This window comes from Pempheris klunzingeri, chromosome 17, assembly GCF_042242105.1.
Source record: "Pempheris klunzingeri isolate RE-2024b chromosome 17, fPemKlu1.hap1, whole genome shotgun sequence".
In the NCBI taxonomy this organism is placed as follows: Eukaryota; Metazoa; Chordata; class Actinopteri; order Acropomatiformes; family Pempheridae; genus Pempheris; species Pempheris klunzingeri.
The window spans coordinates 10,767,627-10,794,147 of record NC_092028.1 but is presented as its reverse complement, the minus strand read 5'-3'; the positions used below and the strand labels follow the sequence as shown (position 1 = coordinate 10,794,147).

At 42.6% G+C, this 26,521-nt stretch overlaps 4 protein-coding genes across 4 annotated transcripts in view; 2 read left to right on the top strand and 2 right to left on the bottom strand.

Annotated features, from left to right (window-relative positions):
* Positions 1-862: 862 nt before the first annotated feature.
* Positions 863-4,332, top strand: kdelr3 (KDEL endoplasmic reticulum protein retention receptor 3). Its single transcript, XM_070847694.1, has 5 exons — positions 863-1,281; positions 1,703-1,803; positions 2,115-2,273; positions 2,535-2,787; positions 3,247-4,332. The coding sequence occupies exons 1-5, from the start codon at positions 1,191-1,193 to the stop codon at positions 3,288-3,290; spliced, it is 648 nt and encodes a 215-aa protein (XP_070703795.1). The 5' UTR covers positions 863-1,190; the 3' UTR covers positions 3,291-4,332.
* A 307-nt stretch (positions 4,333-4,639) lies between these two features.
* Positions 4,640-5,981, bottom strand: LOC139216546 (GTPase IMAP family member 7-like). The gene is made up of 2 exons (XM_070847692.1): positions 5,948-5,981; positions 4,640-5,664 (listed from the first exon to the last, which is right to left on the bottom strand). Exons 1-2 carry the CDS (start codon positions 5,979-5,981, stop codon positions 4,640-4,642), a joined length of 1,059 nt encoding a protein of 352 aa, XP_070703793.1.
* A 1,954-nt stretch (positions 5,982-7,935) lies between these two features.
* On the bottom strand, positions 7,936-22,661 carry LOC139217376 (ankyrin repeat and fibronectin type-III domain-containing protein 1). Its single transcript, XM_070848718.1, has 19 exons — positions 22,532-22,661; positions 20,065-20,458; positions 19,431-19,728; positions 19,064-19,264; positions 17,685-17,798; positions 17,210-17,307; positions 16,782-16,872; positions 16,061-16,168; positions 15,270-15,369; positions 14,379-14,508; positions 14,079-14,198; positions 13,732-13,838; positions 13,232-13,346; positions 12,740-12,906; positions 12,478-12,655; positions 12,164-12,326; positions 11,324-11,490; positions 10,807-11,011; positions 7,936-10,577 (listed from the first exon to the last, which is right to left on the bottom strand). Exons 2-19 carry the CDS (start codon positions 20,224-20,226, stop codon positions 9,829-9,831), a joined length of 3,273 nt encoding a protein of 1,090 aa, XP_070704819.1. The 5' UTR covers positions 20,227-20,458; positions 22,532-22,661; the 3' UTR covers positions 7,936-9,828.
* Positions 22,662-25,117: 2,456 nt separating this feature from the next.
* LOC139217288 (meiosis inhibitor protein 1) overlaps positions 25,118-26,521 on the top strand; it is a 49,263-nt gene continuing 47,859 nt past the window's right edge. The window contains 2 exon segments of the mRNA XM_070848611.1: positions 25,118-25,280; positions 25,484-25,609. Of these exon segments, the coding sequence (XP_070704712.1) occupies positions 25,118-25,280; positions 25,484-25,609 (289 nt within the window).

Sequence of the window (26,521 nt, the reverse complement as noted above, 5' to 3'; positions counted from 1 at the left end):
ACTGTGGCATTTACCTTAGGAGAGAAAGTACTCTGTCTGCATTCAACAAAAACTTTTATGCTCATTCAATCTCATTTAACTGAGAATAACACATAGAAAGAGCTCATTACACAGCGGGAGAAGACATAGTATAAAATAGATACTGATGAATGTTCCAGGTTCACAGGAAAGCAAAGCAGGACCACCCTCATGCACCATGAACAGCAGTGGGACCTTGATCTTTCTCACTCTTGTGCTAAAGGTAGAAAATGCCCCCAAAATGATGATTATAGATTTAACTACATTTAGAGCAACTAAACTTATACTCTTATAGAATTATTTTCCTGACAGTATGGAAAAGGCTTTGAAATAGCATTTGGACCTTTATGGTAGGGAATAAAATGGTAAAACTTTGGTTTACTGGTTTGTGATTTCCTCATAATTCCCTAAGAAGTCTCGTGAATCAAACGAGAGTAATCTGATACTGGAAAATAGAGACTCCGAATAAAGTTCTGAGTTCTAACGAAAGAAATATCTATTTCTATATCCAGTTCTTTGAAAAGCGGGGTGTAACTCCTTATTGCCTGCTGCCTGTCGCCATCTGCTGTTCAATCAGGGATGTACTTCTTGGGGACCCAAGTTGTGTCAAGTTAGCAGTACAATGTGATTTTGCCTTCACAATAAAGTGGTCACGTCTTTTAAAATATCAAATAGCCCGATAATATTTGGCAACATGGAATACACTATGAGCTTAATAACAAGGCTGGCAAACTTTATGTATCATCGCCGTTTTTTCTCAATAGAGGACCTCGCGGTGACTAATTCGAGTTTTACTTTGAAAAACCAGAACCGGAACAGGAAGCGTTAATGTGGCGATGTCCGCTTGGCGATGGTTACTGGTGTCCGAGCTGTCAGCCACGTCACCTCCTCTGAAACTACTTTTCTGTCAGACCCCTTCAGCCACAGCTGAGTTAGTGAGTGGACTTAGGAGTCTTCATCTCTGTTTACCTGTATGCGTTTAGACAACGAGCTAACGAGCAGTCGGAGTTCACTGTGTAGCTGTTAGCTTCTGTATTTAGCATTTTAACACGTCTTTTCACGAAGAGTGTTCGCTTCTCGTTGAGCAAACAACTCTGCCCCTTTTCCCGAGGACGCCTAAAGCCCGTGAGTCGTGTTAAGGTTTTTTGGGATTGAAGCGGAAAATAAACAACATGAACGTCTTTCGCCTGGCGGGTGACGTGTCACATCTGGTGGCTATCATCATCCTGCTTCTGAAGATATGGAGGTCCAAGTCCTGTGCTGGTAGGGTGACACTGGCACACATCACTGCACTTTACCTCAATGCACACTGATAAGATTGTATAGCTTCACCACAGCAGCATGCATGCATGCAGTTCAGATCAGTGTAGAGACTGACGTGACTGTGTTCACAAATACGGAGAGACGTTATTGTGGATATCAGTCAAATGCATTATGGCTATTTGCATGATGGTGAGTAGTTCTGCAGGAGTGGGAGCGACGTGGCAGTGTTAACAAAGCAATCTACCTCCTGCTCCACTTATCAAACAGCAACCTACACCTTTAAGGCAACCTATATAAAAAAAACAATGTCTTCTTTTGCTGTTAAATCATGGAATTGAGGGAAACAGCATTTTCCTTTCCTGACTCTTGCTTTTGACTGCACACGAGCCATTGATGGAACTTTTTTTTTCTCTCTCTATAGGCATCTCTGGGAAGTCTCAGGTGCTGTTTGCACTTGTGTTCACCACCAGGTACCTTGACTTGTTCACGGTCTTCATCTCTCCTTACAACACGGTCATGAAGGTAACAGACAAGTGTTTTCGCCTGAAGTTTACATTTTAACTAACCCCAGTGAAAACCCAAAGCAAAGCTCACGCAAGGGCACAAAGTTACAATGACTATTTTTTGTCTTCAGTTAGATAAGGCATGTCCACTGAACTAGTGGCACAAATGCACACATACTTGCTTAGACAGTCCAATCCACATTCACACATGTGTAGAAACTATGCCCAGCTGACCATAGTCAGTTAGACCTGCTAAACTGCCATGGACAGGTTGCATGTCTTGCTTCCATTTCAGAGTAGCCTTTACTCACTATGCCGCTCTTCTCTCAGGTGGTGTTTCTGGCTCTGTCCTATGCTACCGTGTACCTGATCTACATGCGCTTAAGGAACTCGTACGACTCAGAAAATGACACATTCCGCGTGGAGTTCCTGTTGGTGCCAGTCATCGGGCTCTCATTCCTGGAAAATTATGCTTTCACCCCAATGGAGGTAAATAAGCCCTCATATTGTATCTTCTGTACATGAGAATCTATGTGTGGAAAAGCTTTAGAGCTATTGTATCACAAGATCAATATTGCTTATAAGCATGCAGCTTCAGGGATATACAGTCAGTTTAAGTTTGATTTCTATTAATGTTGCTTATATAGGCCGCCAAACACGACAGCTCTTTGCATTTGTACTTTCACCCTTTGGTTTAAGGGTTTAACTTCAGCAGAACTCATGTGTTTCCCTCCCACTGGTTCCATCCAGATCCTGTGGACCTTCTCCATCTTCCTGGAGGCAGTGGCCATAATGCCACAGCTCTTCATGATCACCAAGACCGGTGAGGCAGAGTCCATCACCACCCACTACCTGTTCTTCCTCGGCCTCTACCGAACCCTCTACATAGCCAACTGGGTGTGGCGTTACCACACCGAGGGCTTCTTCGACCAGATCGCTGTGGTGTCTGGCGTCGTGCAGACCATTTTCTACTGCGATTTCTTCTACCTTTATGTCACAAGGGGTGAGTAAAGACCTACTTAGGGATGATTAAGTATTAAAATATTATTGACTGTGGAGACCGGTGGCTGATTTCAACTGTGATCATTTTAGATCAATCAGGGAATTCTTATTTGTATACATAATCATTTATTAATTGTAGCATTACTGTTGTTTGTTAGTCTATAGAGCTGCAATTAATAGGTATTTTTAGTTTTGAGTAATCAATAACCTCATCTATGAAATATCAAAAAGAAGGACAAATGCTCATTATAATTTACCAAAGCCAGCGTCTCAGTCTTTTATAGCTAAAAATGGCCAAACTAGCATTTTCCAATGATAAACAGAGTAACATATGTGGACATGCACATGATAAGTGACTAAGAAGTTTAATGGTTATGAAATCTACAGTACAACTGAGTTACTGTATTACTATTAGCTAGACACTTAAGCTTCTCCCTCTTTGTCTTCTGCCTGTCTGCAGTGCTTCGAGGAAGAGGAAAGATGACCCTGCCGATGCCCATTTAAAACATAAGTGTGTGCCGTTCAGTCACCAAGCTGCAGTTCAGCATCTGAACACAGAATTTGCCCTTCAACTGTACCCGTATTTAGCAATGGGACTGATGGTCTGACGCCAACCTGTAGACCAAAATGAGTACACCTCTAGAAATCTTCTGTCTGTGTGAGCCTGTATGTTTGCAAGCGTGTGTGTGTGTACATGCGCTGTTGTGGTCAGAAGTGTGTGATGTATGTATGGGTTTTTTTTCTTTCTTTATAAGATGCAAATGTGACACTGGAAATGTGTCCCTGATGTACATGTGGAATTTCAAATTCAGGCAAGTGAGTAACACTATGGTAACTGTGTATTTGTCTTTACTTTCCCTTTTAGATTCTCAGAGAGACTTTGGCTCTGGAGACTGTTAGTCAAGTGTAAATGAGGTTGGCTGTAGCTTTTATGTACAGCACTCAGGTGGATTGTATGTAGCTTCAGTTTCCACACGGTACAGATGCAGATGTGTCAAAAAGTGCCCATAATCTCATGTCAGAGATTTCTGTATTTCATCCAATCACCACCACAAGTTGGATGAACTAAGCCTTACAAGATTTCCAGTAATGACAAGTATTGTGTTTGTAAATGTGCACTCCGTAGTCTTCCACAAAGTGTCTTCCTCTTTGGTTCTGTAGTGTTAGACACTTCCTGATTAGCTTACTGTATTATGTGCAAACAATTTCGACCCTAATTGCAGGTCTGTTACTTTTTGTATTTCGTTTTAATCGGCGTCTTTTGTATTTCAATGTATTTCTTCGTGGGGAGAAAAAAGGGCTAAACATGTCGTCATGTCTTAAATGAAGCCAAAGATGGAACAGAAAAGTGCTGCAGAGTTTTAGGTAAAGGGTAAATGCTTTTTTGTCTTTCATGGGTCGTTTTCCATGACCGAGCTGTCTTGTCGTGTCAGGGATAAAAAAAAAAAGTGGAAAAATGGAGCATGTTGGATTTCTGTGAAAGATGAACCCGTTTTTGACACTTATAAATGTCTTGGACACCATTTTTTTATGACATTGCATTTATTATAACGTGATTTCTCTCAATTCAAAGGTGTGGCCGTGTTCTTTGTGACTAATCCATGTGGACTGAAACACACGAGGACGTTTACATCTTTGTAGAGATCACACATGCACACGTGACAGTGTGGTCTGAAAGTACTTGTGCATTGTGCAGATGTGAAATAGACTGATAGCATTAGATGGATGATGTGATGGTGGAAAAACTCAAGCTAAATGGCTTTCTCATTCACACACCATCACCTCTGTGCTGACCGTAGGCTCCACTGTGTCCCGAACACGCCTCACTCAGTACAGTCAGAGTCATGTATCCCTCAATGCAGGAAAGTTTTTTTGTGTTTATACAACACTTTGCTTCCTTCTCTCACAGCTCCTCCCACCATTTTTGCAGCTGAAGTGATCGAGAGCGGTGATGCTGCCAGAGCCACTGCCTTCTCCACCACCTTCGTCTTCTTCACTGCTTTCCCTTTCTCTTTGTCTTTCCCCATGATCCCTGCCCCCACTGCTGCACCTTGACCCAACGCACTCACCAGCTCGCACCAGAAAAGCTTCTCCGCCCTTTTCCTGGCCTCTTCCTCCTCCCTCCTCCTCTCCTCCTCTTCCCTCCTGCTCTCTAACTTTGGCCCATGCTGAGGGGACTCCACCTTGTGTCCTCTATCTCCCAGAATCCTCTCTTGTGCCTTTCTGATGGCCATCTCAGCCTCCTTGAGCATTTCGTTGCTATAGCAACCGCTTCCATTGTTCACCACAGCCGTGTCTATCTTCTTCAGAAGCTGTGCGACTTGTTGCGAGCACTCCGCTGCCTTGTCCTGCTCACTGTTATCAAAGACCTGATACCCCCCCTGGCAGCTACTGACAAATTCCGACAGCTCATCGCTCTCTTCCAGAAAGTCCTCAATGCGTTTGCCATGAAGCTGGTCCCCCCAGGTGAACAGCACCGTGGTAAACCTGGTGACTCCAGGCCCAAACGTAGCCTTCATCCAGTCTAAGGCGCCCCTCTCCTCCTGGGTGAACCTGCCGGGCTGAAGAGTCACCAAGAAGGCGTGGGGTCCCGGAGACGACAGGACAATGCACCGTGCCACCTCAGCCATGACCTCCTCAGGGGACAGGTGTGTGTGGAAGAAACCTGGAGTGTCTATCACAGAGATGCTCCTCCCGCCCACAGTGCCAGTCTGTCTCCGGCACTGTGTGGTGACAGAACAGGGGGAGACATCGACCCAGAAGGCTGGCTTGCCCAGGATGGTGTTGCCTGTTGAGCTTCTGCCTGTTCCAGTCCTCCCCAGCAGAACAATCCTCAGGGGTTCATCACCCTCTGACGTAGGGGGCGATGCCTCACAGACTGTCGCAAAACAACATCATAGGACATACATGTATTTTATTATAACTCTATATTGGTTTGACAGTAATAATATCAAGCACACTGAAAGCAGATATTCCAAAATTCCTCATTTTCTATGGAGCACTTAAGATTTAAGTGATCATATTGCGCTGATATTTGTAATACAGACTATGTTGTTTGATTCCATATGATATATATAAAGTAGTGTGATTGTTTTGTATGTGAATAATAGCCTGCAGAGCACCCTGATCAATAATAAGTGTGATAGCAGAGATCTACATACCTTCCTGTGACGCACCATTTTCAGATGATGACATCCTAACAGAGAAACTGAGAGAGAAAAAGAAACTTGCGGGTTTTCGATGACTTTTCGAAACGAGAGGAAACGGATTCCGTATTTTGCGGCTGCGGATGTGATGTCCTCTTTCTTCTAAATGTCATTTCATCACCACCGAACCGCAGAGAGCATCAGAGCAGCTGCAGCCTATGGAGGAGCAGTGAGGGACTCCACACCGCCTCCAGCTGCAAACCCCTGAAATGATATGTCATCATGCAGTGAAGGTCACCACACCACCAAACTGTTATTACGACGACTCTTTACTAACGCAGTGACCACTAATACCGATGTTTCCACTGTTGCTCCAGATAATCACACAAATGAAGAGTTGTCCAGACGGGCCTAGTAATTATGATACTGAAGTTGTAGTTCATCAATCTGACCAGTAGGGGGCAGTGAACACCCACAGTTCTACATTATGCCTTGTCAACACCACAGAACAACAAGCACTGTACAACATACTGTGCTATTAGTACTTTTATTTAAGCAAAGAATCTGAATACTTCTTCCAAAATGATCAGCAGGTAGCCACTGAACCACGTTAGACTCTATAGAGGCTGTTCCACCAGAATGCTATTGAGCCCGTCTCTTCAGAGGCACTAGTGATCATTAAGGAAAATTGAACTTATGATGGTTAATTTCAGAATAAATTGATAATTTCCTGCTTTGATCTCCTAATCAGTGACTGTTTGATGTTAGGCAGACTTTGCACAAAGTTAATTAGAAACTTGTATTAAACTTAGTGCCCCTCTATCAAAAAGATGCCACTACAAGGTCCATCTTGCCCAGGTCATAATTCAGATGTGACTGTTTCTGTTGTGTTTCCTCCCTGCCTGAGGGTGGTGCTTTTGCCCTGTTCTGTTGGCCAGGTGGTGGCGGTGATGGTGGAGGCTGATTGGCCGGGGGCCTGATTGCACACCTGCTATCCTAAAATGGCACCTGCTGAGACCAACTTCACTCCTTCTCCTTCTGTGCCACCTTGTTTTTGGGATGACTTAGAATGAACTATGAACTAAGCAAAGGCTTTTCTTTTGATTCCTTTATCTCCTGTGTTTTTGTTAGGGAGACAGGTAAGAGCCCTGTATTTTCTTTCATTTTCTTTTCTTCACTTGGGAAATTCAGTTGATGTTTTCATAAAATGTTTTGTTTATTGGTTAGGCCTTTTCTCACCCCGAAGCTGAGAACTAGCTGATAATAGATCGATTCTGTTGGGACAGCGTCTGCTGTCTTTGGGAGTCACTTTCTTTGTGTTATGCTCAGGCTTCCCCTCCGCAGGCTGTAACACATCTATTCTATTTAGGATGCTAATTGCTAATACTGCAGGAAAAAACCTCTCAACTACATTGCTCAACTTGATCGTTTTTTCAACTTGATTGTTTGACTGAACTTAATATCCTCCATGATGGATTTCCTCATGTTTTCACTGTATCATAAGGATGAGATGAGACTCACTTATCTCACTCTATCTTCTGTTGTACGTCAGTAGTAAGCTGTGGGATGACACACCCTAAAACCCTTGCATCCCACACCGGTGTTTTCAGTGAAGACACCTGTGTGGGATGCAAGGTTTTTGTATACACTGTGTGAACAGTCTAATAAACTAGAGTAACTGAAAACTTTTCAGTCATTCTGGTTGATTAGACTGTGCTTGAAACTGAGCTATGAAAGAGTTACAGGAGACTGGAGGAGACTGAAGCACCAATAAGGTGACCGGCCTTAGCAAGAGAGGGATAGGATGTCGATCAAGCACAGGTTGTTCACCCCCACAAGAAGAGGTCCAACTGGATAAAATAAGTGAGCGCATGTGCTCTAAATGTCCTGTTGGTGGGCAGGGCCTTTAAAACGAGAAGTGAGATGTTCTTGTTTTTACATAATAACTGGTAGAAATGTAGGAAATGCAAACCACCTCTAAAATGAAACACAGAATCCTAAAGCCCTATTCGAAAGCATCACAGGCAGTATTTAATAGGATTTTTAACATTAGTATTTCAGCCCACGTAACAGTTTGATACATAATGACCTTCTGAAAACATGATTATCCACATGTTCGTGATTTTAAGATGTCACAACCCAGTGAGGCATGTACTTTATTCCTGCCAAAGATAATACCGCCATAATAACACGAGCTACCACAAGGCAAGATTAAATCCATTTTCTATTCTTTTCTATTGAGACTAGCCAGGAAGAGGTAAAGACACAGTAAATACACACACAACAACACACTACTAGAAGTTTGTTGAATGAGTGACTTAGAATGGCATTCATGTTCCGTAACAAACTGAGACCCAGAAGACGTTATTTGCACTGTATATGCTACAGTGTAGGCAAACACAGGCAAATAACTGAGCCTTTGTAGTGAAGGATCATTTGTGAAAATCATCCTCTACGTCCTTCTTACAACTGTAGATTGAGCTCTCGAGTTTGGTTTTCTTGCAGCAGCCACAGTTTGTGGCAGACTGCTTAAACCTGCAGTGGTTAATGTGTTAATCTTGCTACTGTTTTGTTATGGAACACCAGAAAAGTGCACACAGGTAAACCGAAGAGAACCACAACTGCTCATTTACACACGCAGTATAACCATGCTTCATACACTGCAAAGCAAATACTTCCATTTTACTAAATACTGTGTATTCAATGTGTGTAACTGTGTGTGTTTGTTTATTAGCTCCAACAAGCAGCAATGTTGCTTTGTGCTGTAGTGAGTGATGGATTTTCAGGTCATAAAAACCCCAAAAGCTGTAATGGACTGAGAAGATAAACTATGAGCCCAGAAATGTGCAAATGAAACAAATCTAGTCTAGCTATGATGTCTTTTTTCAAATTTTCCCCATCCATCATTAGATCAGCTGTAATTAGGTGTTAGATGAAGTTGAAATTTGAATTTTCCATCACAACATTTACTATTAACTGGGCAGGCAGATACTGATTGATGGTTAGGGAAGGAAAATGCCATTTAAAAGCCAAAACAGTCTTTAAAGGCAGAGTCTACAACTTATTTTAGAAGCACTAAACTTGTTATATTGGTTGAAATTCTCATAACAATCTGACAGCAGTCAATAAATTAAATAGTTTGACAGAAAAAACTAAAATCTGTGGTTGTCACAGCACTGCGATAAACGTTCTAACGACTAACGTTTTATTCAGATCGAATGAAATCACTTGATGGCTGACCTGCCCGTCTACCTGCATACACGCCTACCTGCACGCACGCTGCAAGTGCACCGATTCTGCATGACCAGAGTCTTCCACAAGGCTAAAGCTTGTGAGCTAGTCACACAAGAATGAGCAAGTGCAGCCAAAATTAAATTACAGTCCAGCGACAGACTGTCATGAGTTACCCGCACGAAGCACAAACCCACTGAGGCAAAGACGGAGAGAGCAGCTGATGACCGTGACAGACTGTCGTTTAGTGTGACAAGAGCGCAGAAGCACAGCCTCTGAGCCGAGTGAGCAGTTGCTATGAGCTCTGTGACGGCTGTTTTGCTTGTTTATATCACTGTGGCATTTGACAGAGTTGTTTTTTGTCTTTGACTGTAAAACTAAGAGAGGCAGTCAGTCAGCGGTGAACTCATGGACTTGTCGTCCAGCAGTAACGTTAGTCAGACAGCGCACGTTCATGTGTTGTGGTGGAGGTGCTTTGGATGAAACCCTGAATTGAGGGGGTGGAATATTTTCAGTTGGGTACTGTAGATTCAGTCGAACTATTCCTGCTAGTTTCTCCAATGTTGCAGACTCTGCCTTTAAATGTCTGTAAATCAGCTGTGCTGCAGCCTGCTGATGGCTTTAAATTGGTACAAGATCAACGGAGGCTGGTACTTGAGTTGATATCAGGATGAACTGTTAGCGGGTCTGTCCCACTCCACCTGATTTCTCAGAGGAAAGCATGCATCCTTGCTGGGAGCCTGCTGAGTCTCTGTATCCTCTGGAGGCAAATCCCAGCTCAAAACAGGCACGTCACCACCTGTGGGATTCAACATGGCATGAGAGGCAGCCATGTCTAGTCCTTGTGACACAGTATTATCACAGTGTCTCTCTCTCTCACTGTCGCTGCTGTTAAAGTGCAGGGTGGGCTGTGACAGACACCCGGCTCCATTGCTCAAGTCTGAATTCTGCACGTCAAAGAAGGTGTTGTTATCACCAATCCCCAGTCCAAAGCTCTCTAGCATATCCATTACTGATGGTGTGGACGGGCCGCTGGGGGTCTCCTCCTCAATAAGACTCAGCGTGGGCAAGATGTCCACCAACTCTGCCATCTCCATTGGCTGTATTACCTCTGTGATGCTGGAGCGGAAGTCCTGTTCCTCGCTGTAGGACTCCTGTGGGTCCATAACCGTGTACTCCACTTCCAGCTGTGCAACAGCAGCAGGCTCTAGTCCAGATTCGATTAAAGCGCTTGCACATCCTAATTCTGACTGGCCAATGCTTGTCAAGTCTAGAGTTGACTGAGCGGCGATGTCTACGGGGTACCCTCCCTTCGCGACGCCCCCTGGTAACGCCTCTTCAGGGACGACCATGATTCCTGCTGGAGCGGAGACCTCAGCGGTGACGACATTTGGTGGAGTCACAGTGATGCACTCTGAAACGGAAATGGGAAAAGAAAGACACCGTTAAAATTTAAATCCTCAGATTGTAGCAGCATTTAAGGAATATGTATTTGCAGTAAATAAACCTTAAATGTGTTCCATGGGGTTGAATATGTTGAAACGTGGAGGGTAAGTACATGTGTTATTTAACCATGATGTTGACTTGTACAGTTTTTTTTTCTTTTTACAGTCTTGTCTAGATCCACATCATCATCATCTTACCTGTGATGGCTCTCTGTGCTTGTATCCGATGGGGCCATGTAAGTCTAGCAGTCAAACTCTCCTCCTCTTCCTCACCATCAGGACGTGCTGGCGGGTCTCCTCCCATCACCAGGCCCAGAGGCACCGCCCCCACCCACTGCTTGGACCGAACACACTGTAGACAGTCCATAATCCAGCGGGCATCCCTCCACACCATGTCAAGACGCTGAAGTCATGGAAAAATAAAGGGCAACAGAAACTGCAACTGTTGAATTGGTTAAAGTCCGATCCATCTCTATACTTAATCAAATACACTGATGGGTGAATCCAACTAAAAGCCTTTATTTCTTATTCATTTCCCTCATTAAACCAATATTAATCACAGAAGATGTATAAAAAGAGAAGAAGTTTTAAGCTTTGAGGCAGGTGAGAAAGTGAGAAGTGATCAGTGTGTTGTACTCTGCTATGTTGCATGTTCCTCAAAGTCAAACTTTTGAAAGTATTCAGCCTTCTTTTGTTCCTGCTTTCACGATCTTACATGGGAAAGCTCAGTGATGTGGTTCAGGCGTTCTCTGGCTTCCTGCACCTCCTTGGTGTCCAACGCCTCCCGCAGAGCCTGCTGGGCCAGATGAGTGTCCAGCTCCAGCCTCACCCAGGCCTGGCAGTACTGGGACAGGAAGTCCCGTTCATAAGTCCAGAAGTGAACTGGTGACGAGCCAGAGTTAAGAGGAAAGACAAATCACGACATCAAAGCGAAGAGAAAAAGCATCAGAACTCATTAGCACACTTTATCGTTCCTGAGGTGTGGGGAATTTTAAGAGAGGACAGAAGGAAAGAATTTGGAGTAGGGTCAAAATGAATCCTAAAGTGTGGATGAAATGGAGGATCAAAGGACTAATTAGATAAGAAAGAACAATGAAAGTGACTCATCTTCAAAACCCCTCTGTGCTTTACACACATTACACTTTCCAGCCCAACTGGAAATGGTTGAAATGGATTTCATGGGCTATTCTTTGGGGTTATTTAAAAATCGTTCCTATAGTTCCTCTGAAGATGAGACACAGTTATTGATCTTAATGAGACGTATGCCATACAGAATTTCTTCTGTCACTCTGCTCTTATGTGATGCGATTCAACTTAAAAGGGCTCCAGGACGCCATGCTGAGAAGGCTACCCTGCCAGGTATTTCATCTTATCCTCAAAGTTCACAGCAGTTCTAGCTTGATGAATCTTTTTTAAGCTTGCAACCGGTGGTATAGCCTCGCTTGCAGGCCCTTACTCTCAGTACTGCATGAAAAGCACTGCGGTAAAATCCCTTTTTCCCAGATGCTGTTTCTATGGACATGTGCTACTATATATGCTATATATCTCCACCTACCCAGCTCAAAGATCTGCAGGGGCATGGTGAGCCCTGGCTCTTTGGTCCCAACCAGAGGCCAGTAGCTGGAGCTGAAGTCCTCACTGGGGGGCAGCAGCAGCAGCATGGACAGCTTGTCTCCAAACTGCAGGAGCTCCCGTGTGTACACACCATACTGATACGCCTGTCACAGACACAAAAATATGTCTAGATGTTAAGTTGTAAATGCTGAACTGAATTTTATTACCGATCAATGTCTTATTATTTCATTCTAATTCATATCATAATTGTTCAGAAACGAGAGTTTTGAGGTGGCTGTTGGAAAACATTTTTACCCTGTAGAGGGGGATGTTGAGCTTTGTCAGGAGATGTGTGACTGCTGCCCTCAGAGACCTGACAAACTCCACCAGGCCGCTGCTCTCCATCAAGCTCTCGTCCTCGCTGCTCAACAGGTTCTGAGCACTGCCACTGGTTGTGGTGTAAACATGACTCTGAAGCCATGCCCACTCCTCTCTGTCACACAACGACAATGCCGTTAACCTAACACTGAAAATTATGAGCAAAAGTATGATTTGTTGTTGAGCTACACTGTGTTACCGGGAAACGTGGGCGTTGTGTCGGACCCGTGTGTGGCAGAGTAGATTGGGCAGCCTCTGGGGCACCAGGACCCTGATCTGCTCCACTGAGCTGCACAGTTTCAGGATGCCCACGTACAGACCCGGCTGAGCCCACTGAATGCTGTGCCTGTGGAAGGACAATTTCTCCTGGAGAACGAGAGAGAAAAAGGTAGAATGTTGGGAATTTTATGACATGTTAATAGGATTTAATGTTTAGCTGCCTTTTATTTGCAGAGTCTTCTTTGTTTTTAATTTAGTTTGTTAATTTGTTTTGCTTGCTAAGTTAATTGCATTGCATTTCAGGGTTCTTTAAGTTGCACAGAAGAGAAAAACAAGGCTCAGTCAACACACTAAATCATCGGGCACTCAGTGCTCCATACATTGTGTTGCACGTAGCTGCTGCTTGGCGTGCCCACGATGTTAGACTTATTGTGTATGTCTCTCTTTTACACAAACACAAACCCAGGTTCACCTTGAGCTGCTCATAGAGCATGTCCATGGCGGTGGGTTCCGGCAGCAGAGGAGTTCTGCTACGGTTCTTCTCCAGGCGGGCCAGGGGCATCCAGTGGAGCGGAGGGTCAGGAGGGCTGGAACAGTGCAGACAAGTCGAGGTAAAAATCAAATGCAACGACATGGAACCACCAATAATTCTCTTTGATTAATTCACATTAGTGTGGCACAGCCAGTGCATCAACCACAACCAACAGACAGGCTGGATGTCCTGAAGACATCATTCTGCATATGTGCTAAACGAGTGCAGCCTGATGGCTGCTCAGGGAGCAAGAGAGAATTCTAATTGGGTATTTGACAAAGTTTAGCAGACTGATTAATAATTCAATCTGTCAGATTTGGGAAATATTTGGGGCATGACTGTGAGCTGCTGAGTGGTGAGTTGAAGACTGTCCCTTAAACAAAAGACAGAGATGATGTCTGACGGGGTTTAACAGATTGTAACAAAAGACTCTTTCTCACCTGGGAGAGTTTGGAAACTCCTTCAGAGTCACAAGTAAGACGTTGCCCTGCCGATCTTTCAGAGGTTCATAGTACACCCTGCCCAGGTCCACTAATCCCAGGGAAGACTGAAGGGGGAGAAAGTCGGAAAGGTATAAGAGAAACGTGAGGATGAATGCATATGAGGATATTAGGGATTAATGCAGTGAACCACAAATTCTTGGGGTTAAAGGTATACAGCCTGAGATAGGGAAGTGAGGCACCAGTAAGAAGAGTAGGAGGAAGACGAGACATTAAAAGGCAATTAAAATTACAATTAACTCATTTTTATGTTCTTATCATGCAGAATAAGCTGCTTAATGCCCTACTTGCAGCTGGGAAACAGCTCTTAAAATGTTGTGCCTGTTCTGAAGGAGGGAGGAGGGAGATGAGTGAGCAGACGAAAGGGCCTGCTGGAGCCAGGGCACTTGTTGCCATGCACAGGACAACTAGAAGAAAAAAAAAAACATACATGCAATTTTAAACTGCAATTCACACAGAAAATTCCACAGCCTTCATTCTGAAAGATTAAATTTGTAGGATCAATAAACATAACAATGGAAGACTATTTGATTATTATGTCTGTATATGTTGAATGAATGTATATATGTGGTATGCTGACAGATCACCTTGGCAAACCAAAGAAAGTCGTGGGTGATGGAGGTGGAACAGCACTGGATCTCCACCAGTGGGATTTGATCTTCAGCTGTGACCAGGATGTTCTCCTTGTGGTAAAATACCGTAGCCAAGTACACACCCCTAATGAGTTAAAAAACAATGTATAAAAATGAAAGAAAGAAAACTATACTTTTTAGAAAAAAACTATACTCTAACGCTGCATTACAAACATTCATTTTTGACATCACATTTTCTCTTTAGATGAAAATCTGAGAAAGATCAGAGAGTTTCTTCAACTGACAAAGTCAAGTGAAGCAAAAGCAAGGCATTAATTTTCATAAAGCAACACAATAGACCAGTAGGAAACTTGTTTTTTAAAAATATATTAAAACTGATCATGCTGCTATCACCGTCAGCTCTGATTAACACTAAACCATATTGCAAGTTAACTAAATGATGTTTCTGTCTACAATCAAAAAGCACTGTCCTACAAACCACCATATTTCTATGCACTGCTCAAGCACTTTTTAGAGCAATACTGTTGTTACTCCTCATTCAGTTACACCTTTTCCTACTAAGGAGCTACACTGTTTATCCACCTTTTAGTTGTTATGGTGAATTTGGTCCATTGAACGCTTGTAGCAGCAGGAAGCCTTGATCAGGGACACGCTGCTTGCCACAGTTCAGTGGATTCAAACATCATCCTGTTCAAAAGACCTCTTCACTAATCTCAAGGCTACAGCAGCTTTAATGTGACTACTGTTCTTTTTCAATAACCGTAACCGATAGGACTTTGGATTTGTACTTTGTAGCCTACACCGCTGTAATCACATCACATTTAATCCATTACTCCCCACACCCTCAAGGCGCAGTGGAGACAGGTAAGACAGATGGAGCGCTACCTCTGTAGGAGACGAACAAACTTGGTGGCAGACTGGAACAGTTGTTTGATGCCTCGAGACACAGACAGACGCTTGCTGGGACTCTGGGGCTTAGAGCTCTCTGCGGAGCGGACAAGAGGAGGATCAGACGGGATGAGAATCACTTTATCTGCCAAGTACATTCACTGTGCACGCACGAGACATTTAAATGGGTGAAGGTTTAGAAACCGTTTTCTCTGCAGTGATAAGAATTGATACGAACAGTGCAGGCTGCTGATATAAAATGGTGTAAAGTAGGAATAAAGTTCTGTAAAGTAAGCATATTAGGCCCTCACAAAACATCATAAATTATGTTGTGATGTGCGTAATGTTCATTATGCTCTCTCACACTTCAGAAACTCTTAATTAAATTCAACTGAAAAGGTCAGAACTCTTGCACACGGACAGTACTTGGAATACATGAGCGACTCTGTAAATCTTAGGTTGAAATAAAACCACACAATGCTGTCACACTGGAGGGAAGATTATGCAGAGAGCAGAGTAGATTCTATAGTTGTTTTTAATTCAGCACATGGTGAAGTAACAAAAGGTGCAGTATTTTTTAAGGGAATTAAAAGTAATAGATTTTACTATTTACTATTATTTTATTGCATTTGGTCATAAATATGTATATTCTTGGACAATTTGGCAAACAATGTTTATACATTTTTTTTAGTGATACTGCGGCAATAAGTGCATTTAGCTTTATGGACTCATATGCTTACTTAACAGCAGCTGCGGTAAATGCTATATCACCAAAGACCCAGTGCTACCTATACAGAATCCTCTGTAATGTGGTTCTCTGGCATCTTCCAGCAGTTTCCTCACAAGGCCCTCGTGATTTCTGAACTGTGACTTCACACCGACGCACTCTCTCCAACCTGCACAGGAGGAAAGAGAGAAACAAATCATCGCTTTCATTTGTACGCAATTACGTAAAATCATTCAAGACATAAAGAAGTCATTTGCAGGCAAGTCCTGAGTGTTGCTCTTTCCTGTCTTGGTGATAAGGGAGCAAGAGTGATTGCATGTGAGACCATCTGTTTGCTGAGGCTGTGAAAGTTTCACTGCTGATTCATTCTGAGCTACTGAAAGTATGCCTCCTTTTAAATTAGATATGAAGTTCGTGTTAAACTGTGTTACCTACACTCTGCAACATGCTGAATATCGCTCCATTGCACTTTATAAAATGGAGAGTAAAAGTGGGAGAGAGTAGGTAAGGAAGGGAGAGAGGGAATAGCATATGCAAGAAACAATATGAGCCAAATTCAATCTCAAAGCAGCATGGGTACAAGGCCCATTGAGTCAAGATGACATTTTTAATGCTCCATGTTTTAATAATTTATTAATCTACCATCCATTAGTGTATCCACTTCTCAAACATCAAACTTGATGTCAGCCAAGTAATTTCATTACTCAAGGACAAAGAGAAATAGAGTCCTTTCTAGAGATGTAAGTCCACAATCATCAAAGTTTGTAGTTCAGTATACTCACTGGAGGGGGCAGCGCTGACTGGAGTAGAGCACTGAGGCGGGCCCCATCCTTTCACATTGAAGGCACTCACTCTTACAAAGTAATGCACTCCCTGCATTTGGAGAAGCATTAGACCGCCAAATTATCACCATGCATTAACCTTACAAATCATCCATCCTGGGGCAAAGAGGTCACGTACTGCTCTTATATTCAGTTCATCTGGTTAACTAAAGCAGTTGAGTGGGATAAGTGTTCTCTTATAGGAGCAGTATATACACTCTGTGTGTAGGTTCAGAGCAAATGTGTGTGTATTGCACAGTGTGTGTGCATGATTGCATGTCCCTAAAACATATGTGTTTGCAGGAGCATCTATGTGTGTGTTTGCAGTTGGATGTCCTAATGGGTGCTTCTGTGTGCCTGTGACTGTATGAGTGTACTGCATGACTTACTGCTGTGAGTCCCTTGATACTGTGGGATGGGTTCTTGGTCTCTGTAATTTGGGCTGAGCCAAGGATGCGTTTGAAGCTGGCGGAGGTGCTCCATTCCACTGTGAACACAAAACAATCTCACTGAGGGATTATTCTCTGGCTTTACTCAAAGCCCCCATAGGGGAGAACTAAGGATTTGAGTGTTTACAGTTTTGGGAACTTGCTGTACCTGGGCTTAATCTACCCTTGGCTGCAAAGTATGACATTAATACAGCTGTAAAACTAAGTAGCAAAAATAGAAAAGCCAAACTAGATCCCTAAATATAAGACTTTTATACCTGTCAGCCTGAAGTGCGAGACCATGATTATATTATTCCTTATTCATCCATCATGTCTCTGTTCACGTTTTTGATCGTACCTCCTATTCCATCCACCCATATTTATCCATCCTTCTATCTGTAATCTATTTAAGCCATTTTATTTATTCACCACCTACCTCTGTAGCGGGTGATGAGGCCCATGGTGTCACCTTCTGGCTCTTTGATTGCCACAAACAGAGAGGATGTGCTGGTCACCAGTATGGACACATGACTGGGAGGCCCAGGGAGTACTGGGTGAAACATTTAAACAGACCAATGTTCATAATGAGCACTACTTGAGTGTTATACTGTATATGGTCTCATCAAAACCATACTTTTTTTCTTGATTATAAAAAATAATAGCCCTCACACATATTTGGCACTTGACAATTTATGTATGTAGTTAAGGTATCAATGTAAAACAGCTATTGTATTTAGCCAACTCTCAAAGGACAACCACAGATTAATAACTTTGTTTTGCATTTCTCGTTATCCTGGCCCTCAACCTAAACCAACCAGGGTCGCTGGTAAAATGTAGAGATTCTCTCCTGGGAGCTGATCCTGTACTCTGACCTGCTTACATATGGATAAAGCCAGTGAAAGCAGTTTCGCTACAGGAATCAGCAAGCAATCATTATATTACTACTTCATCACTAACCCAGCTAAAGATGGATTTCTCCATTGTGATCAAGTGTAACTGTGGTCTGCATCATGAGCTGGAGTGAACAGATTAAGTGACAGGCCTCGGACTACGACACGTTTACATTTTGAGCATTCAGCTGACATTCGTATCCAGCGAGACTTGTAACAAGAGCATGCTTAATTTCACTGCAGAATAAGCCGGTGCCTTATTGCTCTTACAAGAACACTACAATCATAAAACGGTCAGGGAAGAGAATTTGATGTGCTTGAAAGAGAAATGAAATGAACGCTAAGGAAAGACATTCATACAGAGCAATTAAAGTAAATACAGAAGGGACATCATCACATAATTCTAAAAAAAAAAAAAAACATGGAAGTTTGAACTGGTGGAAATCCAGGAGGAAGAAAACTCATGCAGGTTGGTGCAGGGAAAGGAAGTGGAACACAGATTTGCACCAGCTCTACTGTTTTGAATTTGATACAAGCAGCCACTGGCAGCCAGCAGAAGGAGGATGAGGCAATGGGAGGATTTGGAAAGGTTGATGACTGTTGAATTTTGGATGAGTTGAAAGGGGCTGGGGGGAGACTTTCAAGAGGCCAGCTGGGAGTTATGAGAGTCCAGATGGGAAATCAGTCAAACTTAAGGAAGAAGATGGGCTGAATACCTGATCACTGTGGTCTCTTGTCAGTAGTGATGGTGAGGCTTTGTAGAGGAGAGTTGGAAAAGTAGTTTTAGCTTGTTGAGATTGAGTTCAAAGAGGATAGAAAAATTGCAAGAATATGAGCATTTCTTGCATGTGAGGAGTGAAAAGAGACAGGCGTGCCCCAAGCTGTGGTTCAAGAAATGCCACAACCTTGACCTAAGACCACTGACCTGTGTTTTGGAAGTTCTCTCTCATTCGACAGTAGAGTTGCAGCCTGAGGCTCCAGAGGCGGATGTGTCTCTGGACATCAGCCTGTGCCTGAGGCCCTCCCCCTGCCTTCCTCAATAAATCGCTCTTCCGTTCCTCTACCCGTTTACCAGCCAGTGCCACAAGAGCATCCAGCTTAAGTGCCCACTCTGCTGGTCGACACACTGAGAGGAAATACAGTAGGGGCAAACGGAGAGAGCAAAAGAAAGGACAGATTCTGAATATGATTTGCATTGAATTAAACCTGTTCCTCACAATAGCATTTTAAAACAATCCACTCCCAGCAGAATTTTTGGTAACTTATGACATTTAAAAAAAATCAAGACTCACAAACAGGGTTGTGTCTGGCTCCAGCCTTTGTCAACACATGGAGCAGGGGGGAATTGTGGGTAAGAGCAGCCACATCCAGGGGGACCAGGCCTTGTTCGCTCACCCTGTTCACCCCCTTCTCCCTCTCTCTCTCCCAGTCCTTCTCTTTCTTCTCTCCTCTATCCCACATGCTTCCCCCTCCTCCTCCTCCTCCTCCTCCTCCTCCTCCGCCTCCTCCACAGTTGGTGTGGTCCCTGGAGAGGAGGCTTTGTACAGCCAAAGTGTCCTCATTTTCCACTGCCTCCCATAGGGTCTTGTACTAATTGTGAGTAGGGGAGAGGGCCAATAGGGGTGGGCGGGTAAGGGAGACAGACAGAAAAAGAGAGTTCATATCAAACGAGGATTTATTTTATGAGGTAGAGGAAAGGAAAGGAGGGAATGAAAAGGGCAGCGGGTGAGAAAGTAATGCAGGACGCATAACTCAAATCATAAATCAGAGCAGCAGTCTGGCCTTGGATAATGTATTCATAGTGACACAGAGTCAGCATGTAATGTCAAAATGAGATATCATAATTTAAAAAAGAAACCCAGCCAGAGCACAAGAAAGAATTCAAGCCAAGGGGACCAGGCTCAAAATGACATCAAAATATCTTACAGTATCTGCAGACTTGCTGAGGTGTTTGGGAGGGTCAGTTTCCCCGGCAACAGATGACTCTCCCCCCCTGAGTCTGACGGACAGGTTTCTATAGATCCGTTTGGGCGAGACAGGACCCAGAGAGCGCCGGCGCTGGGGTGGGTTCCTCATGGATACAGACATGACAGGAGAGGAGAGGAGAGGAGAGGAGAGAGATGGAGGACAGCTGAAGAGAATGAAGAACAGTAAGCTGCAAGACGGATTGTTTAGTTCACGGAAAGACAGATTAGAAGCCCCAACCTGAGAGCCATACAGAGGGAAGACGAAATGAGAAAAGTGACATCTGAAACGGAAAAAAATGAGAACTTGGGGAAAGTGAGGAGAGCATCAGAAAAAGGTGAAAGTCATTAGAAACCTGGAGGAGTGTATGGCGGGGAATGTGGGGAGAAATAAAAAGAGGTGGAAAAAAACAGAATTAACAGTCAGGCTCACACAGATTCTTCTACAGTAAAGGCAATTTTCTGCCGACTTGAAGGGTGACTATAGGCTGAACTGAGTAGTGCTGTTGTGTGGGTGGATAAATGGATATAAGTTACAATGCCTGTACACAGTAGATGAAAAGTGCCTTGAAGCATTTATTTTTGTGCCTCTTACTATTGTCCTTTTTGTTCCTCTTTTACCCGCTATTATGTGACACAGGTTTTATTTGCTCTGAATGGAGTCTCTCAGCGCACGAAGCCAAGACCCATCAATCTAATTAAGTATAGAAAACCAATCTCATGAACAAGAGCCAAAATTCTTTCCCTTAATAAGTATGAATCTCCTCATATCATCAGCGTGAAGATAAAAATCCATCACCACTACAGTAATGATGGTTCATTATCAATTCCATTGCCTTTTTATCATTAGGATCCTTCCCTTTTGCGCCTGAAAAGCTGCCTTATAATGTTTTTTTCAACACTTGGAGCAAAAGGCAGTTTGGCATAGTCAAACTGCCCCCCCTTCCTTCATCTTCAGTCAGCAAGTCTTCTCTTTCATTTGTGACTGCCTTTCTTTTCACAGTTTGAAGTGATTTTCACATTGTTTCGGTTTACGTCACACCCTGAGGATTCAGATCTGAAATGGATCTTTGGAAAAAGGGGAATACTCCAACTTTGCTATCTATCTCTCTCATCACCACTTTTTCCATAAAGGGAAGCCTCAAATTTCAGTGTTTTTTTTTCTTCAAATTTCAGTTCATCTCTAACAATTTGAGTCTTGTTGTGCTGAGTAGCCCACTGTCCTTGTGTGAAAGTGAATACTCCCCTGGTTGAGTGCTCTGGCCTCAGTGACGCCACATCTCTCAATGACATGTGAACACTGTACCTGCAGCCTCACTGTGTGAACCACTGGCTTGCACAGTACCTGCACATGTATATACATAGCGATGCGGGGACACAATATAAGGGTAATACCAACTATTGTTATTGGTTCAGTTTCCCGTTTGTTTATCATGTCTTACATCAGTTGTGGAAAGTGCTGAGGGAACAGATGACAGAGGATATTAGCTTTTCATGTTTGTCCTTTATGTGGCCTCACATAGACAAGGCAAAACACCTGAGAAGAGGTGGAGAAGTGTTTGCAAACTGTGCTAGTATTCCAGCTGAGAGATTAATAGCAAGCAGGATAGTGTTAGATACTTAAAAGGAACCTATGCTGACCCCTGAGCAGACATCCACCATAGATTTAGAGTTTTTCTGTTGCATGACAGTGTCTCTGGTTGTGATGATGTTTTTTTTACCTCAGCACTGTGGCCCACACTGACAGTAGAGTATGCTGCATAATTGCAAATAGGCTTTCAGTTTTGTCAGTCTGCTAAATGCTGTGGTTCACAAGTTCAGCTCTGCATGGAAACAAGATGAAGAGTATGTCTAGCCCCCATTGAAGCAATGCAGTATATATTTGCATAAATAAACCACAAAAGGCATCACTGTCAATGGTTGCCATACAGTGTCAAAAAGCTTATTTTGCTTCCAAATATGCATTCTTCAAACTGTCTAATAGATTATCTAGGGACAGAAATTGCAACAGGCAAAATAAATTCAACATAAAATGCCACGCTTAGAGTGTGATACTTAAACAACAGCAGCAGAAGAGTGACTTGAGGCAATGGAAGTTTCAGCATGCCAGGTTCAGGACAGACTACAGCCTAATGACAAAAGTTTAACTTCTATTTAAATTTCTACAAGATATAAAACATCAAGACGCATTGTAATCAGCTAGAAATGCGTGTGTGTTTTTAAGATTATTGTAAACCTATTATGGGAAAGCAGACTGAAAATAGAGAAACTGTAGACTAGCACCACGAAGTAAAATACCATAAATTATCATAAAACTAAGTTGTTAGTACAGCAATGAGAAGGTCCACACATTTTGACAACACACAAAAAAAAAGTGCTCCCAGTGTTGAACATCACGTCATATTTAGTTAAGAGTTTTCATTTCTTACCGTAAGTCCACTCTGTGACTTTAATCATCCTGTTTTCCAGCGCTCCACCGTTGTTTCGACATGTTTTTTCTCCCATAAATAACCGCCTGTTGGTCAGAAATAATCCATGGGAGCGACTTCAGGAGTTTTCACCACTGAGGGTGAAGCGCACCTGAACGCAACACCCGAGTGAGAGACGGCCGCTTCTCCCGCACACGCACGCGCACACGCACGCACACTTCCTTGTTCCGCCCTCTTTTTTTTTTTTTTTTTACTTTATGCGTTTCTCAGGAGCAAACTTAAAAACGATGTCTAATTAAAAAAGTAACCTGATTGGCTTCCTCTTCTTTTTGTTGTCTATTGGTGTTCACTAATAATCCATTTATACAATAACTTGCAGCCACAGTTTGGTTTATAGCTGTCATTTTGAATGCATGATAGGATATCTAGTATTATTAAAGTAGTAGTCATTCTAGTGGTAGTAGCAGCAGTTATAGTAGTTATTGAGATGCTGTTTTAACAGTGTAATGCAGGACGATCTATTGTTTCTGAGCAGTAAAGCAGCTTGATGTTACTGTAGACAACAGTCTCCACTGCCGTTAAACATTTAGAGGCTTTAGGTTTATTTGTCACGAACATCTGTCCCTAAAAATGCTGTTGCCACTACATGACCCGCAAATGTCGTCACTGTAAACTGTATGTTACAATTGTGAGAGCGGAGTGATGTTGTGACAGAGTGTGGGTCAGTGAATGGAAAAAGATTCAGAGCTATATTTAGGATAGCTAGACGCCTCCAGTGATGTCTGCCATATGTATCTGAGTGGTGGAATAAAAGCAAGACAAAAGGTTCCGTAATGTATTTCGGCGTGATTGTGTCACTCCTTCTTACATACTGATCTTTGCATGTGTGAAGGGGGGGGGGTTATGCACAGGAAGTGGTTCAAAATGTATCAAGCCAACTGAAAGAAAAGCAAAGGCCCAGCAATGATGTGAAGAATGTTTGCAAGTTAAGTCTCCACTTATGCTTGGACTAAAGCAGATCCATTTGTCTCTGTGCTTTATTGCCCCCTGAGGAATTGTCTATGTGAAATAGTTGTCAAATATAGTTGACTGATATGCATTGGCTCCTACCTGAGCAGTGAGTGGGGTTCTCTTTCTCTTTCTCTGTGGCCAACAAACCTCTAAGGCTGATTGATTTAGCTCCTCTACCAACACAAATGGAGACTTTAGAAACAAATATTTTCCACCGTCTTGTCAGAGGTCTGCTGCTCTTTTCAGTGAGTCAAACAAGGCTTTGACCACTTCCTGCACACACAGTCCTAACACAGTACACTTTGCTTCCAATTTTGTTTGCTGGAGCACGGCGGATTTGTCAAAGGCAACACGTATTGCATACTGAGAAATGATGAGAGATTAGCCTACTGCACACACTTGTGCACACTCAGGCACGCAGAAATACGACGAGGCAGAGCTGAGCTGGCTGCACTTTCTGCCATGCACTACTTTGATGTGCAGTGAACTCTGTTTAAGGAGAACTACACAGAGATTATAAATTGACATGTTGGTAGTGGCTGATACTCGCCCCCACACTCCTATCATCAGATAGTCGCTCAGTTGCCCGGAGGCTTTTGTTGTCATGGTGATAACCAAATTGTGGCCTTTTATTGCTAAATGATACTGCAAACTCACGCATCCCACCATGCACTCATAGCATATTATTCATCAATGACATTCCTCAGAGGATAAATTGACACTGATACATCAATTTGAGGATAATAATGCATTTTGCTCAAAAATTAGATATCAGCCTACCCTTGAACTACTGCATAACTAACGATGGAGCAAGAAACCCTTGAGAAGAAACATCGAAGCAGTCGGAGGCAGCTGTTCAGGCAATTCACACAGTGTTATAGTGATAGTATGGCAAAAACAGACATTTTAGATGAAACCTATGAAAATAAGATCAAGTAAAGTAGGTGCCAGAGGTTTAATATTTGATTACATCTATTAGAACTAATAATTTAAAATGGCATAATTAAGAAGCAAAACATTTAACCAACAGATGATTTTTATCAGTGTTATGACATTTACTCTATTTTATTTTGAAATTGAAATTGTTCCAACATTAATATTTGTAAGACATCATGTAGAAAAATATGCAATTTCATATTTCAGATCAAAAAAATCATTTAAAACTCAGCGCTCTATCTCATTTGCCATTATACTTGTTTAGTGCATGTATTGTGTTGTATTGTTAATAAAGTTTTCACATAAAAAGAGGAGACGGAAAGCTACACACGGATTTTCTTCTACTACATTTTCGTTGAGGTTTAGCGTTAATGGTTAGTTTTCTGGATTTAATGAACATATTTAATGTGACAGCATCGTCAGTAATTTGGTGGACGTGGACTTAGGTTTGTTTTTAAGAACCTGACCACAGACTTTGAGCAGTTTTCTTACATACAGTCAATTAGCATGATAGGCAAGTTGCTAATTAGCTAGCAAGCTTTAATGCTATTAAATTTTTTTTACCCACCTGCCTGACTTGCAGAATTACTTGATGAGTCTTGTTATGCATACTTTACTTCAACAGGTGGGAGGAGAAAAATGACGAGCGGGGACATTGTTTATGACAAGATCCACTTCAGACATGACCCAAAATGGAGCGGCCGCCTGGGGCCTGCGGAGGGAGGCGGGCTGCTGCTCTGTGTGGCCTGTGTCATTGAGATGATCGAGAGCGACGACGTTGCGGTGAGCAATATAATGATAAACCTAGATTATCTTACTTGAATATGAAACTGAGTTATTCCACTTATTGGCTGGCTGGTGTGTGTTATTTTGCTGTATTTGACGTTTTGGGTACTTAAAGATTTATCAGCACATGTATGGGAAAATGCATTATTCTTTTAATTTCCCTTGACACACAGTCTTTATTTACCCTCCCATATCTCCCCCTCTCTGCCTCTGTTCTGCAGTCAGTCAGGAAGTCTTTCGCCTTGTCTGGTATCAGTGGAGTGCTGAGATGTTCTCCGGGGGCCTTGAGAGAGCTGCTCCGGCAAGACCACAGTGTCTGTCTGCGATTTACAGCTTCCCTACTGGGTGAGACACAGTGGCAAATACAGCACAAGAATGGGACTTGGAGGAAGGATTAGCGAGAAAGATTAGGAAGCCCTCAACTTTCATATCTCATCTGTTCTGTCTCTAGTGGTTGCATAGGCTGATAAGTCATGATGTAGGTGTGAGTTTGGAAGGCTATTAATAACCGAACGAGAAGCATCAAAAGTAACCGTGACAGATCCTCCATTTGATATTGACTATTTCACTAAGCAGCAGTTGCTCTACACGTCCTGCTGGCTTGAGTTTGCTTGTATGACCTTCCTTTTTCCCTTGAACTAATCTTCACTGGGTCAGTGCACAGTGGGGCGAGTGCTGCAGTCACATCACTCCTTTTCTACATGGGCACTGCACAATCAAGACAATAGATCTTTTCATATTACCAGAGCAGTACACAGAAAAATTCACATTCAACATAATAGAGCTACAGTTTACTGATTTTCTTTCATATTATAGGCGTAATGAAGGGACATGACTTCCATCTCCGCAAGGATTAAATACATTTAAATGCAATACATTTATTTGCTGATGAACTGGACAGATATTTTGGCCCTCATTAAGTACTGGGTATTGCATTTTATTCCTGTTGATATAATTGATTTTCCTTTTTCTTGGCAGCTAGATTAAATGTTACGTGAGGTTGTACTTATTGCATAATTTTATTATTTAACTAATCGACACTCCTGTTTAGTAACATGGCTTATATCCAAGTGGACAGTTTTGTTTCTTATCATCTAGATACTCATTTTTTGTGTGAAAAGTGATAAGAGAAAGTCTCAGAACATTGGAACAAAATATCTTCTTTCATCTAAAAAAAAAAAAAATGCAAGAATCAGCCAAAAAAGAATCACAGAACGCATAATCTGAAAACTTTCTCTGTGCTCGTTTGGTATGCAG